Source organism: Tenrec ecaudatus, chromosome 16, assembly GCF_050624435.1.
Source record: "Tenrec ecaudatus isolate mTenEca1 chromosome 16, mTenEca1.hap1, whole genome shotgun sequence".
Taxonomy (NCBI): domain Eukaryota; kingdom Metazoa; phylum Chordata; class Mammalia; order Afrosoricida; family Tenrecidae; genus Tenrec; species Tenrec ecaudatus.
Window position 1 is genome coordinate 69,958,804 of NC_134545.1, and position 16,273 is coordinate 69,975,076.

At 42.1% G+C, this 16,273-nt stretch overlaps 1 protein-coding gene across 2 annotated transcripts in view; it reads right to left on the bottom strand.

Annotated features, from left to right (window-relative positions):
- The window catches only part of PRKG1 (protein kinase cGMP-dependent 1), a 1,325,949-nt gene that overhangs the window by 47,214 nt on the left and 1,262,462 nt on the right, over positions 1–16,273 (bottom strand). For both annotated transcript variants that reach the window (XM_075534995.1, XM_075534994.1), the window contains exon 10: positions 4,663–4,759. In XM_075534995.1, coding sequence (XP_075391110.1) covers positions 4,663–4,759 — 97 coding nt within the window. The remainder of the gene's footprint in view (positions 1–4,662; positions 4,760–16,273) is intronic.

A 16,273-nucleotide genomic window follows, 5' to 3' on the forward strand; every position in this document is an offset into this window, starting at 1 on the left:
ACAAGAGAAAGGGCTTCCCATTAAATGTCCACGGGTATGGGCAATAACAATGGTTCCTCCAACAACTGTGTGGTCTAGGGAAACGTACATGCATTACTCTGAGCTTGCCTGCAAAATGTGGATTGGATCCCATATTCTTCACCTACAGGAGCACCTGGGACAACATTATTTAGTGCACGTGAAGGACAATGTGAAGATTACCTACCAAAGAACCTCAAACCTAGAGGCATTTTGTAGAACTCGATGCACAGTGGCCTCATAGGACAGAGTAGAACTCCCCCTTTGAGTTTTGAGGCTGTAACTCTTTATAGGAGTAGAAAGTCTGATATTTCTCCTGAGTACATGGTGGTTTCAAACTGCTGACCTTGAGGCTAGCAGCCCAAATGGCAACCCACTATGCCCACTATCAGGGATCCTTGTGTCTGATTGCTTCTTTTAGCATGTAATACGGAGGAGTTACCTAATTAAAATGTATTCCTGATTGGGTAGTGGGGGCACAGGGCACTAACCCACCCAAGGGGAGGGTATTGTTTGTGTCTCCACAGGGAGAGAGGGACCAGACTTCAACCCGGTGCTCCAAGATGTGAATGCAACATGCCGGCGTGGAGTAGGGAACCAGTGGAGAGGCCCAGGGGGCCGGCCCCAATCCTAACTACTATGTGGACGCCTGCTCCTCCCCCAAGAAGAATTTATTTCAAAGGACGGCATTTAATCTGCAGCTCTGGGAGAGGGACATATCTGATCAGAGCGCACGGGATATGATGAAGGGAGAGGAGGAGAGAGTGGATCACATCCTGGCCCATCAGGCCTTGAGGACGATGTTCCGGATTAGAGCAGCCAGTCGACGAGAGGACCACATGGCCAGCCCCACTATGAGACATGACGTCCCTCACTGACCCAAAGCCCTACAAGCGACAACACCGGAGACACAGTGTGGGAATTATACCCGATCTGATGCCACCACACCGAGGCAAAACACTAAGGGTGTGCAACAGAACAGCAAGCGAATGGAGCAGCGAGGTCCCCAGGGAACGCTGAAGGTGGACTTTGGTGCCAGGGCATGGTGCCCCAACAGACTGGGCTGGAAAATACTCCTAAAGACCAACAAACAATTTTTGAACTAAAAAAAATTTTTAATAAATAAAATTAAATGTATTCCTGAAGTAGTTTCATTTTACTATGCATGACCATAAAATTTCAAGTTCTGTATGCTGATGCCTTATAATCATCACCCTGCCTTCGAAATGCTGCCTCTTACAAGAAGTCTTCCTCCCCGTGTACTGACTGCATGCTGCTTATAATCCGAATATGGGCTTAATTAGTAGTTGATGCGGTCGTCTCTCCCAGAAGACTGTGACAAGAGCTCTGTCCAATGAAAGGCCGTATTTCCCAGAAGAGAGCTGAATGTAATAACGATCGTAGAAAGCCTACAATTCTAGATGATAGATACGAGGTCTTTCATATCTTTAGTTTACCCAAATATGGTGACCTGGTATAGGAAGCATTCATATTGTTAAACAGATAGATTACATATCAATATCAAATATTTACAGCAACCAACATACAGTGACTGCCATCGAGTTGCGTCGGACTCACAAGGAAGCGGAGCTCCGCCCTCTAACTATGGGTGCGTGTTACCTCTGAGGGTACACTTCTGCTGCCTGTGTGGCTAACATGGCCTTCCTGAGGACGCACGTCAGGAGCTATGCCCACAGGATGTGCGATTAGTCACCGTTGAGGAAAAATCCACACTCTGACATCACTGGATGAACAAGAAAGACAAACAATCACAGGGAAGAATGTTTCTCATGGCCTGTCGTCAATGGTATCAAGCAGGAAGTGACTGCCAAGAAAGGGGAGTCGAGCTCACTGGGCTCCGGGGATTGCAGGGCAGAAATGAGTGGTACTCACTGCATCGTGGGAACCGCCAGGTTATTGTTGACCACTCAAAATGGTGTTCACTTCAGAGATTACAGACGTGTGCTTCTGACCACTAGGGGGTTGGTCGTGTGCAGTGAGCCTTCCTTACACATTTGCTCTCTGTTTCGGTATCTACAGTGTTTTGCGTACTGGGCTCCCTTTTTCACCTACATGATTCCTCAGGGTTACGGCTTTTATAACTCTATAAATATTTGACTGGAGAGTGAAATATAATATCCATAAGAAGAAAACTAAGCTAAACTATTTGGTATCTCTTCTGAGACGGAGATGATATATACATATCATATTATCAAACATGGCATCCATACATACACACATAAACACCAAGGCATACATACAAACACATTTTTATAGCTCCATTCCTTTTTATATTCCCATATTGAATCTTGCTTAATTTCATGGTTAGTTGTTTTAACTTCCTCCCATATTTTTTTTGAGAGAAATTTCTGGAAGTTTTCTACTATCAGCTTCACATTTACCTTTCCAGCCTGAAGTCCGTCAGGCCATTAGAGGTCTCCAAATGCTATTATCTTTATAGATAAGACACAAGGGTCCTCAAACTTTTCAAACAGGGGCCAGTTCACTGTCCCTCAGACCTGCTGGAGGGCCGGACTATAGTTTACAAAAAAAACTATGAACAAATTCCTATGCACACTGCACAAATCTTATTTTGAAGTAAAAAAACAAACAGGGCGAAAACAACCGGCGAGCCGGTTAAATGTCCTTGGCGGGCCACAGGTGGCCCACAGGCCGTAGTTGGAGGACGCCTGCAGCGATCATAATTTCGGTGTCTGAGCTATTTCAAAGATTCCACATGCTTGAAATGAATTCATACTCATATGCTTCATAAACTATCTCATTGGTCACTTTTGTGTTTCACAGTGGAACTTCTCAGGCCCACCAAACATAAACATAAAAGAACTCACAGTCACCCAGGCAGCTCTGACTCAGAGCGGCCTCATTAGCCCACGAGTAGTGTGCAAAGATGTGTGCAAATCCTGCTTTACATACACACACATACACACACAAGTAGCAGTTTTGTTGCTCTTTTATTGTTCATGATTAAAAATATATTTATGAGATTATGAAAAACTAGTTTCCAAATCGTGTTCTCTCTCTCTCTCTCTCTCTCTCTCTCTCTCTCTCTCTCTCTCTCTCTCTCTCTCTCTCTCTCTCTCTCTCTCTCTCCCCCTCCCTCCCTCCCTCCCTCCCTCTCTCTCTTCCCAGAGAGGGATTCAACACAAACGACTTAACTAAACTCATCAGATAATAAACCCTACCTGCCAGAAGCAGTACTCTCTTCTAGGTTTAACGGATTGCCAACCCCATATGAACCAGCACCACCAGGACAAAGCTGTTTATATAGAATGCTCCTCACACATCTTCCTTAGCTCTATGGACAATTACAATGTGACAATTTCAAGGTAATGTTCTGTTCTAGGAAAATAAATCTGCTGTGTTAAATTGTTGGAAGAAGAGAAGTAAGTTGTTTGTTTTTTTTCCAGGTCCTTTGTTGATTTTCACGTCTGTGTGTGAAAACTCAGGTCTTCTGAGGTACATTATGGATTTTCAACCAGAAATAGCATTGCTGTTGTACTTAGACACAATGAATGGTCGCGGAAGCCAATGAAAATACGTCCTGGTGCTAAAAGCCGTGTCCAGTGTTTAAATCAATCACACCTTATCTTCTGCCAAAGTCAGCGATCCCAACTGAAGCACAAATGGACTCAAATAAAAAATAGCACAGTGACAACGATTATAGAAGGGGATTTCTCGTGTCCCCTGACGGCGACAGTGACTGTTTGCTGCACACCGTCCCAGGGAGTTCCTCACACACTGTACTGCTGTCTGATGCCAGGGACTCCGCCTGTGTTCACGAGAGGACTGGGAATGAAGCTGCAGGTGCAGATAACATTTATAGCCACAGTGCGTGGAAATTCAGCCACCTCATTCCCCAACACACATTAGTCTCTTACGTTTGTTGCAGTAAACTAGTTTTTAACATTTCCACTTCTAACCAATGTACAATAGAGTATACTTCACCCAGTCTGCATGAGATTCATACACAAACTTGTACAAAACACGTCATCATCATCATCAACACTCAATTGCGCATCTTATGAGTGTGTCTAATAAACCACATAAAATATTTGAACTATTAGCATCGTCATCTAAATATGCGCTTATAACTTCAGGATCACAGCACTAGAAAGTAACAGACACTTGTGTCATTTTTTTTTAAGCAGTGACAAGGATCTTAAGACAATATCGCACACCGGTTACCAGTAGGTGACTCCCTTTTTTTTAACTCCCATTTTTTTACATGTAGTTACCATTTACATGTAAATTATTATCTGTGTCGATAAAGGGAATAATTAAGCTAATATTCATGGCTCAGAACTGAGAGTCCAAGGGTTACAAATAATTAGCTAGATCAAAAATGCTCTATGACTGCTAAGGTCTTGTCTCTCATTTAATATGAGCTTTCCAAAAAAGCGTTTGGGATTTGCTTTAATTTTAGTTTCATGGCTGCAAACCACCAGCCCGCTTTAACAATTGCAAACGCTGAAAACATTTGGTACTGATTTGCGATCTACAGTAATTGATTATGTGAGAGAAGACAGGTGAAAAAGAGACATCCTAATCCAAGGAGAAACTAAGTCAGGTGGTGGGGGGGAGGGGAGCCCGATTTTTGGAAACAACAAAAGAGAGGTCACCTACCAGCTCTACTCGTCCGAAACCTCCAACTCCCAGGGTGTCGATGATGTTGAAATCAGACAGCTTCAGGTTGGCGAAGAAGGCAGCTTCAGCTTCATATCTGGATTTTTTGATGCGAAAAAATGGAAATTTCTTAGAGGTGCACACACGAGTACCACGAACAAGCGCACTGGAATGACATGACTGTGGAACAGGGTTTACCTGCTTAAATTCCATCTTGCTTTTAGAGTCTGTGTTTTCTCACACACATAATTTTATTTTGGTCCCCGTGGTGCAAAACAACCTGATTTGCTCGGGCTTTTGTTTTGTTTTGTTTCAAAGTAGAAAATTACAAAGTATCCACCGCCTGCCAGTCATGCGGCTGAAAACTCCAGTTACCAAATCAGTGACATGTCGGTGTTTTTCTACGCGTCTTCTTGGGAGCACCGATGGGTCGGGCTGCTCTCTTTTGGTTTGGCTTTGGATGTTTTGGCTGGGTTGGGTGGGGCCTTGGCTGGTCAGATTTTGGAGGGCAGTTGCTCATTAGTTTCCCTTATCCACGGGTTGGCAGGAGCCCCAATAAAGATTTATTAAAAGCAGCTCATTGAGGTCTCTGGAGCGAAATCCCAGCCAGGTCTGAGGAAAACAGATCCGAAAAGCTGAGGGCGGATGGGCACGTGTCTGAAATGGATGATTTCGGAAGCAGATTCGCCTTCCTCAAAAGTAGCTTCCCTTCACCTAGTGCTTCCCCACTGACTCGGAAGCCCCGCTCTCAGCTCGCGGTCCCGTGGCTTGGTGCAGGTTCTTATATGAGTGTGGGGCCACCATTCCACCCTGCAGCTATGCATACATGCAAATCCGATACATGCAAGCGCCGGGAATAGACATCTCCTGATGAAACGAGCGAACATGAGCTGCTTAAAATAGCCCCGCGGTCGAGGCCCGTACTATTTTTAGAAAGGGCAGGAAGGCAGAAAGATGAAGATGATCCTCTCTCTCACTAAAGTCAGGTCACAGAGTATTCCAGCTGTCTCAAACAGTGAAGTCTGTGAATAGCTATGTGTAACCATGACCTTCAGCCAGGCAGGACCCCGTTCCCCACTGGACTATCGACAGTGATGGGAGCACAGTGGGGGAATGACTAACTAACACAGCGTAATCACATCAGTTTGTGGGTCGAAACCCACAGGCGTGCTTGGCTTGAGGCAGTGTAACCTGTTGACCAGTCCATTATAATCTACCACAAATTTAGACGCCCCACTTGTGAAAAGTATGAAACGTTGAGTGTGTGTATGTGTGTGTTTTAAACATTCTCCAATTTTTACACAAAGTTCTAATTTTAACAATCACTCACGAGTGGGTAAAAAACGCGTTGCTTACTATTGGCTGGTGACGTGAATTCAGTTCCTTCTAATACATGCTAAACAGGCCTGGTGGTTAATCCGAATGGCGTTTATAGATGACCCTGGTCGTGGTCACTCAGGAAACAGTTTGCCAGACGGGAACATAAGCGCCACATTGCATTCCTAGCATTCCCACGGACTCGCTATTTCTGGATAATTAAACTCCATCCCACAGACAGAGCTCACTCCGACAGGTGCTGCCAAAGGGCATCTGTTGGTATCAGGATGTGTGACCTTTTGCGCGAGGTCAAGCATTTCCTGGCCCTCTAGATGATCAAAAATTTTTTTTAAATGGTCGTTGGATAATGGCCTATGTACTTCCTAGACTGAAAGAAACTGGAGTGTAGAAATTTCAGGTATAGAGAGGGAAAACTCTTCCAGACTACTGCTTCACAACATCTGATTTATTCAAAAGCGGGTGTTAGTATTTATAGCCCAGGAAGACATCCCAGAATTCTTACATCGGATTTCTGAAAAGCACTTCTAAACTTGCGATTCTCCGACCTTTGTCAGACACCAGAAACACTTCACTTGTGTCCCACCAAAGACTATGTGAATTAGAAATTTCTGGATGTGTAACTTGAGAGTGTGCGCACTTGTAAAAAGTATACACAATGCTCATGAAGGGGCTGAGAACTACCAGCCCTAACCCTGCTGAAAGCTTTAGAAAGGTCGAGAAAGCATGTAAGACTTTGGGGGATGGATTTTGAGGGGACAGAAAGATCAGTAGTTCCCTGAGAATCGGAGAGGACCTCGTTCTTGACTCCTGCTCCTATGATCTACAGCTGGGGAGAAGATGGATCACGCTGTCATGGCCAACACAGCTACAACACGAGCGGAAGCCAAAAACTAAGCATTGCTGTGAAATCCCAGAAGGGCAAATATCCAAGTGTGAACGTGTTGTTTCTCTACAGAGCCTCCATTTAGGTCTATTGATTTTTCATGGTGCTATTTCCCCTCTAGAACCCTTCCCTGGATGATGCTGTTTTCTTCGCATCAAACTGGCAGGTTGGGCATTCTCGGGGGACTCAAATCTTGTTAGTTTGGAAGGTGTTTTGAGTTTCAGGATCCAAGAGAAGACTGAAGGGACAAGATTAGGGTCGCAGGTGGTAGAGGGAAGATTCCCCAATGAATTTCTCATAGGACATCTACCCTGAAAGAATGAGGAAATACTCTGTGGGGATGGGGGAAAAAATTCCTCTGTATAACTTTCCTCATTTCTTCCTCACTAATGTAGGTTTCAATGCTTTTAAAACTTCTTCATAATAAGCACCAAGATTGTCCTGTATCCTATATCAAGCTTACTAGTTTGGAATGCCCCCCTGCCCCCCCCAAAAAAAAACTAAACTAAAAAAGACCAATCATTATAACTTTCTGAGTTGAGTACTTTGCTTTAAATTGAATTGGTCTAAATATCATCAGAAGACACTGATTTGTTAGGACATTTTGTAAGTTACTGTGATGAAACTCAGACAAGTGTGTTAATGGAGGGAACTTGTCTGTTGCGGCCTACCTATTGCTGAGAAATGTTTAAATACATATTGTTTGGAATAAATATGTGAAGGTATGAGCAAGAACCAACAGCAATATTTTTTACTTAGCCTCATACAACAGCTTTGTTAAAAGCTGGATGTCTTGGAAACAAAGATTACACAGTGATCACTCTGTGTCTATGTTCTTATCAAGCATTCTCGTCCCTTTGTAAATATTATCTGGATAGTTATACCATGCTAACTAATGGAATGGACACCGTAACTTATATATTAAATATTAGGCATTTTCTCAATAGTCATCGTGATTCACATAAATATGGACATACAAGGTACAGTTCAACTACAGCCTGTATTTTAGTTAACAAAGGTGGGTACCACTGTAAATATACGTCCCTCAACTTGTAAACTACTACCAGGTTATGCTTGCTGGTTCTCTCATCTTTCCTGTGTACTTCAGAGTGTGATTCTTGGGGGAGTGAAACCATTAGGAATATTAACATAGCCTTGTACTTTTTTTTTTGTGTTCCAACCAAAGGAATGCTAACTCACTGCACAATAACTTACATGGGATGCTTTTTCATTCTCCTTTACAAGTTTGTTTTTTAGGGACAAGAGTCACACTTAAGTCAGAGAAGCACTGTAAATGTTTCATTTGTCATGGGAAATGAATTGATAACACTTGGAAATCACCCTGTGGATAATCTTTTGAAGACTATATTAGTGTGGCAAGGTGTCCTAGTAGCGCAGTGGGTAAGCCCCAGCTGATAGTCAAAATGTAGGCCATTCAAATATGCCAGCTGCCACATGGGAGCAAAATGTGGCAGTCTGTCTCCACCAATAGGATAGCCTTGGAAACAGTAGGGGGCAGTTCTCCTCTGGACACCAGGGTCCCATGCCTCACATTCCTTGAGTCCAAATTAATGAGATAGCACCCAACAACACCAAACCCTATCCCAAACTCAAGGCTATCCAGTCAATTCTGACTCTGAGCGACTGTAGGATAGAGTAGAATTGTACCTTGGGGTTTTCCCAAGGATAGGAGTGTTATAGAAGCAGAGTGCAGAAAGGCTGGTTGGTTCTAACTGTAGACAGTCAGTAAGTAGCCAAGCAACGAATCACTGTGCCACTGGGGGTCCGACGACAAAACAGTAGGGTGAGTTCAGCTACTCCGGGCAGCTATTGCTGACTTGCTGAGAGCTGGTAGGAGTATTTTTATCTTTTTCCTTACTGGGGGATTACTTTAAAGTAACTTCAGTTCATCAGTTAGGTTCTATTTTCATTTAAAATTGGTGAAATGTTTGAATAGGGAAAGAGATTAAACAAATTGGTTCAATGCATGGATGTGCATCATTAAGCAACCTTTGTTTTCCTGAAGGAGGTAAATGTGTAACCCAAGTAGGTAATTTACTGCCTTGGGGTGCTGAGACACAAAGAATCAGACCTAGCTTTATTCAGTTCCAAAATCCACCCATGCAAGGGCTTATGGGAAGAGCCCTTGTACGAACTCAAGGAACTGGACATCCATTAGTAATGCAGTCTCTGATGTCTCATTGCCTAGAATCTCAAAGGGAATGCTTGTATTTACAATAGTTCCTAACTTACTTTGAGATACTGCTCTTTACAGTTGTTTGTGTTCTTGTTTATAGAGATAACGCTAACTCTTCCTCCACCACCCCCACACTCCAAAAGCACAAATATTGACATACTTTTTGTGTTTCTAACTTCAGGCAGTCTACAACATTCTAAAATAGGTTAACAGCACACTGATATTGATAGAAGACAATGTGTGTTGTGTTGGAAATAAAAATGTCATTATTTCCCCAACTTGCTGGTCTATAAAATTAATCTCAGACCATGACTCAAAACAGTGGTTCCCATGCTTCGCATGGTGATGAAGAGATTAAAAAAAAAAAAAGTCCTTTGCTAGTGTGTATCCTCTAGCCATAGTCTCTGGAATGCCCACCAAACTACCTTTTTCCTGATGGTTTTGGGTAAGAGATGGGGGAATATACTGATTATACTCTATGATTTTTCCATTAGTGATTATGATCCTGCTGGATATAAAAACCAGGCATCTCAGAAGCAGAATGGAAGTGGGGGGGGTGCGGGGGCAGGAATCTCGCTTCTAGTGAGAGATGGGAATGGAGCTCAACCTCTGTACACTGATGTCCTTGCAGTGAACTCCGTGATCCAGGAGACAGCTTGGACACCAAAGGAGTACAGGAGAGCAGCAACAGAAACAAAACTAGGCGCCAGAGCAGGAGCCTGAGTAATGGACTTCTCAGCCCAACAGCAAGTCAAGCAAGCAGGTGAGTGCTCTGGGGTAAGAGGTTGGCTTGTGGAAAGGAGCGGGGAGGGGGGTGTCTTCCGGGCAAATAATTGCTGACCCAAAGAGCTTGAGTTGAATACCTTAGGGTTGAGGCTTACAGTGAAGTGACATGTCCTTTGGGTGTTTGTTAGCACCCTCAAAAGTTTTGTAACATATGCTGACCAAACAACTGAATCCTGAGCAGCTGTCACCTGAATTGTAACCCATTAACCTTAAAGAAACACACACAATCCCCACCTGAATCACAGGCATTATCTATAAGGTTTGTGTAGCCACTGCACTGAATTATAGAACCCAGCAGGAAAGCAGAGTGATGTGGAAGACAGAACACGCTTTAAACATAAGAAACTCTGTTCCTAAGATTCTAAATTAAAACAATTTTTAATGTATGGTAGTATACATATATTATCATCACTATTCTTTTAGAACTTGTAGTAACAACTTGAAGTTTTTTTTTAATTTGAAAATAACTTCTGAATTTCAAGTATGCCATTATGAAATTTCCCCAGAAAATATAATCTCTTCAGCAAACTGAGATAACACAACTTTGTCACCTCTGTCCAAAATTGTGGTTTCCAAGAACACAGAATTTTTCTCAGACTCTAGTTATGAAAAGTTCTACTTATTTTTTAAATGCATGGCCTGAAGGAGATACAGCCAACAGGAATGCACACAGCAATTGCATTTTCTCATATCTGCTGCATAATGTGAATGATAGTAATGCAAATATTTTGCATTCGGCCAGCACCTTTATTCCACAGACTCTAAAACGTCTCTAATTTATCCTCAACAATTCTCTGTAAATATGGAAGAAATCATGTTGCCCCTATTTGGCAACTAGGTAGAGGACGTGCTGGAGTGCGATTCGTTTCAGTAATTTTCATACCAGCAAAACTCGCGGAGGAAGTCTACGGCATGTTTCATATCATAGTATATTTAAACGCATCCCCAAATTCAATTTTCTTTTAAAGAAGGGGCTAGAGAATCACGTAACTTTAGAGATGCATTATCTCTAAATATTAGAAACTACCATGATGCAAAGTCTCGATCAATATCATTGGATCTCATCTGGTCCAACTTTCATATTTATAAAAATTAAGGAAATGAACCTAGAGATGGTGAGTCATTCAGTTAGTTTCAAAGGCCCAGCAATGAGAAGCGACCTCCTAATGCCTGGTTTGAACTACTTCTTACGATGTGATTCTGCCTTGAGAGCTTGTAGGATGTTCTGAATAGCTGAAGAATACAGTCAAAAGCAAGCAGTATATAGTATAGCCACTGCCATCAAGTCACTGCAACTTACAGCGATCCTATCAATGTATAGTTTCTGAGACGGCAAATCATCATGGGAGAGATCCTCTTCTCTCTCCCTCGGAGCCGCTGGTGGGTTTGAACCATCGACCTGTGGTTATCAGCCCGTTAAGTAGCTCACACTAGCACCTTCTTGCTTTTACTGCTACAACACTGGTACACATTGCAGTCAAAAGCCATGTTTAGCTATAGATAGTGAGACACATAGGGATCCTTGCCTATGATGTAGCGCATGTATGCACATATCCCAGGTAAATACAAGAGCCCCAAACAAAGGGAAATGGCATTCAAACGCAATTTTAAAATTTTCAGTAGTCTGAGGAGCATTTATAAAAGATGAATGAAAGAAGGCATGCTAATGCTGGCAGCCTGACATGAACTGATGAGCATAGTTTTCAATTATTTAGTTTTGAAATTCTTTCCATACTGAGATAAGAATTTCATTTTTGAAAAATATGGGCCTCAGTGAATATATATTACCATGAGAAACACGTCATCAAGAAGTTTCACTTCTCTGGGTTTACCTCTCCATTATGTTACCTGTACGGGACGGCTAGTCCACAATGACTTCATTGCCTAAGTTATATTGTGAAAAGGTAGACCCATCTAGACATATCCAAATGGAAATCATTCGATCTATAACTTTTATGTATGTCAGAGGAGATATTTCTTTTTTTGTTTGTTTTCGTGAACAGCCCTCAGAGGCTGGTATTCCTGAGAAGGTCTGAGGGCGGAGTCATTTCTCTCTGTTCTCCCTCATCTCTCATGACCTCGGCCCTGCTCTTTCTGTGGCAAGGGTAGACTTGAGCACATGACTATCATGGCTCGGTCAACTAACGTGTGTTGACGAATGAGGTTTAAGGTGAAATAACAGGAATAGATGAAAATAATCTATCCATTTGCTTTCACTGTACAACAACTCAGACCGTCAGAAAGCACATCTCTTCATTTTGTTGCCTCCTATTATAACGGAGAAAATGCCCATTACTACAAGACTCTCATTCAAATTTCATTTGGACATCTTAGGCATCTTTTACATTTCTGAAGAAGGGAGAGCCTAAGCATTTTCCTCAAACATGAAAATCTCTTTTTATATCCAAAGACCTACTAAGAAGTAGTCTTTGCCTGTTCTTATGTCACTTCATAAATGAGGGACGAAAATATTCCCTCTATCCAGAATAGCGGGATGGGAGGAAAGAGGTTACTGAACAGAGTGCATTGGAGAGATGACTGTAGAAGATCAAAGGCTAGACCTGACTTGCATAATTACGACCTTGTCAGTTGATCGCCCCTCTGATGGGGATTAGGCCTGATTTTCAACATTCTCTATATTTTTTTGTTTGTTCTTATTGGCATTTATCTCAGATGTGTGTCATTGAGGGAAGTCACCTCTTGAATGTGTTGTTTTTCAGTATATGAAACCCGGGATTGATGAACCTATAGGGACAGCAAGTAGAAGAAGGGTTTGGGTGGGGAGGTGGGGTGGTGATAAACATGGTTGGATTGGGGCTTGAGTGGGGGATGGCAGTGGGGCAAGTAAAAGAGAGCCAATGTCAAGGAGTCCGGGAAAGAAAAGAATGTTTTGAAACTGATGTGTGGTCACAGTAGTACAATCCTTCTTGATGTGATTGAACTATGGAATGATGTGGAAAAATATTTAAAGAATTGGGGGGGGGGTTATTCTTCAAAGAAAAAGCCATACTATTAAACTGGGAACAACAAGATAAGACAAATCAAATGAACCATCAAGTACAGATTTTATTTCCAAACTTCCCTAGCGTCCCCAATTTTATGAGTCTCTGGTTCTTAGCTATGATCTTTCTCTATGGTTCTTAGCGATGATCTTCCCAATACAAAATATCGGAAGGGTTTTTCATTAAGTTTTTGGGCTAGTGGTTTGGTAATGGAATCATGATCAGCGTAGGCTAGCATGCAGGACTTCTGGAACTCTTTCCATTCCTGGCCCATTTTCACCTGAGAACATGCAACATGGGCAACCGTGGCCAGAATCACCTCAAATTCATTACTCATCTGATTTTGAATGAATGTTTGGTCATTGCATGTCCAGAAACATTTTACTGTTGCCAATTTCTATACAACTCGCCAACGTTTGGGTATGTGGCCCCCATATGGGGCCGAGAGCCACAGTTTAAGGAGTTTTGGAAGAATGAAAAAACAATAAATGTCATGAGAGGCAAAAAGAAAATGAAAGACTGTGAACTATCCTCCCAGGCCTCCGGGAATATACGAGGTGATCAGGGAGTTGGTCCAAGCCAAATCAGAGCAAGATATTTCACTTTGCTATAAAACAAAGTGTGTGGCCCAGACGCATGTGGCTGAAGCTCACTTTTAGAGTCCTGAGACTCTAGTGTCCTGAGAATCATACATTTGCAGAAAGTGTTGATCTCTGTAGCTTTGTTCGTCCCTTCTCTGTGGCCGCCATCCCCACTTTGTCCCCCAACCCCCTGCCTTGGCAGCTCCTACTTCAGCCAACCATAGGTACTGGCAGAGCTTTTAACTCCTGTTATGTGAGGGAAGCTGGTGGGAACACTGAATCACTGGTCAACTCAGCAGTTGGGTAAGATGCTCCCCCCAGAATTCTGAATGCATGTCCACCAACTTATTTTTACCTACCACCCCTTTTCAGAAAAAAAATGACACTAGCCATTACAAATGTTGATAGTACAGCCCATAATCCAGGGTCAGTGCGAGCAGCTGCTTGCACAGCCGCGCAACCCCGGATTACTCTCGTGCCCCACAGGGGCCAGGAATCACCCTCTTTGGGAAGCATTGGCCTGATTGTGAGAGACCAGTGATTCTCTTCCATCCCAGAATCCATATCGCAGTTCTATGCTAGGTTTCAAAAGTTTTGAAACATGGCCCCAGAATCATATTTTTAAAATAAAAATCCTGTGTAAATCTGTGCCACTGTGGATTGCTAACGTTAATGATTGCATGTTGGTTTTAAGAACTATTCGTGCTATTTAGATATGTATGTGCAGGTACCATGTGAAGTGCAGGGATCACAGGGAAATGGGTTTCAAATAATCTTGGAGAATATCACCCAATCCCAAAATGAGGAAATCATGTGTCTATCTTTTTCTTAGTGTGAAATCAAGCAAAAACAAAAACAAAAATGTTGCAAAAATTGTTGCTAGGTCACCAGTTTGGTAAGACGTGGTGCATTTATCAAATGAACTGAGTCACAGAAAACATCAAACATTTGGTATGAAGTGTGTCATCGTGGATGCAAAATTTGTCCATATATACCTGGATACACACAGACATATACATACACACATATAGTCCATACTATAAATATAAATTATATGTATATATATATACCCACAGTCCTTACATTATTTGGATTTCGTAAAGTTTTACCTAACATCCCCTTTCTGTTCCATGATCCCATGCAGAATGCTACATAGCATCCAGTGGCCACATGTCTTAACTGGAGCTCTGGTTGTACAGCGGGCTATTAACCACCAGGTCAGCAGTTCAAAACCATTTGCCTCTCTGCAGTAGAAAAAGGAGGCTCTCTCTTCCATAAACATTTACATTCTAGAAAAACGACCAGGGAAGTTCGACTCGGGTCGGGTCACTGTGGCTTGGCGTTGACTTGATGGCCGTGAGCTTTCCTTTCTGTCCATCTTCTCGCGTTCCCCTTGGCAGTGAGAATTTCTCAGACTCCCTTGCTTTTAATGACCTTTCTCATGTTGAGGTGCTTTGGAGTATGGCCCTCAATTAAGGTCTATTGCTTTTGTCAAAATGAGACTGAAGGTCTGGGTTGGAGGCAGGAAGCCCGCAGAGATAAAGTGTCACTGACCTTCACATCATTTCAAGGGCACCTACTGTCACCAGCAATGACGCTAACACTGTGAAGCTGGAGCGCTTGGCTAAAGGCGTCCATCTGGAGATTTTATTTATATATTTATAGACAGAAAGAAAGGCAACATGATGTCATTAAAATGTGGACTTTTCTGTAATTTATACCTTTAAAAGCTACCCTCCTCAAGGCCAGATAACAAACAAATGCTACATTCCCATCCTGCTGGAATTCTGCCCCTGGGTGTAAAAAGGCCAGGATAAAATACACAGGCTAGGATTGGAGCACACCGCTACAATATTACAAATGCCTTTGAATTTATTTGATACAAATCACAGAAGTGGAAAGATTATGGTGACTGGGGTGGGTATCAAATGCTTTTTTCTTTTCCACAAGAGCAAAGACGTATTACCACTAGTTTCTCTGGGTACACACTTCAGTTGCCAGGACAATCCAGAATTACTTTGCCACCAAATTTCCCTTCAGAGATCGTATATGTTCCAATGCTCACTGCTATAACTGACCGTCACTGCGGGGCTAACGCTTATTGGTCCTATTTCTGTTCTTTTCACAAAGGTTTTTAAAGAAGACTAATTATGAACAGAATGCAAAGTCCAGGAATTCCATTAGAATAATGAGAGAATTCTTGCAATAGTAAGTTATAATCACTGTTTTCTATGTAAATAAAATAAAAATTATTTATTTAAGTAACTTTACTATATCATAAAGAACCTGACTGGAATAAATCATTTGAACAGCACTAAATAATATTCTTCTTTTAAAATTACTATACAATAGAAAGGGGGAAATGAAGGTCATTGAGGGGGCATTTAGACACATTATGATTATTCTTTTCTAAATTTAATATGTATGTCATATCATTCCATAATTCAATCACATTAACCAGAATTGTACCATTGCTACCACAATCAGTTTCCAAACTTTCTTTTTCTACAAAGTTTTTTCTATATTTGGTTTCTTTTGCTTACAACAAATACTCCAAAGATAAAGCTGGCTTCTTGTTTACACCTATTTCACTTTCTTTTATAGTGTGTGTGTGACTTCTTTCTCCTCACACAATTTATTAAATGTTCTTTTGGAAAGTAACAACTTCTAAATTCACTGGGCCTTGGTGCATTGCGTTGACGTCAAGAAGTCTTTTGACAAGAGAGCAAGCAAAGTAGATTTTATGCGTATCTCAGTGGCCTGCTATCTTTCATCACCAGGTTTAGCCATCTAGTTGCTGGTGTCCCACTGGATATTTTCAGAG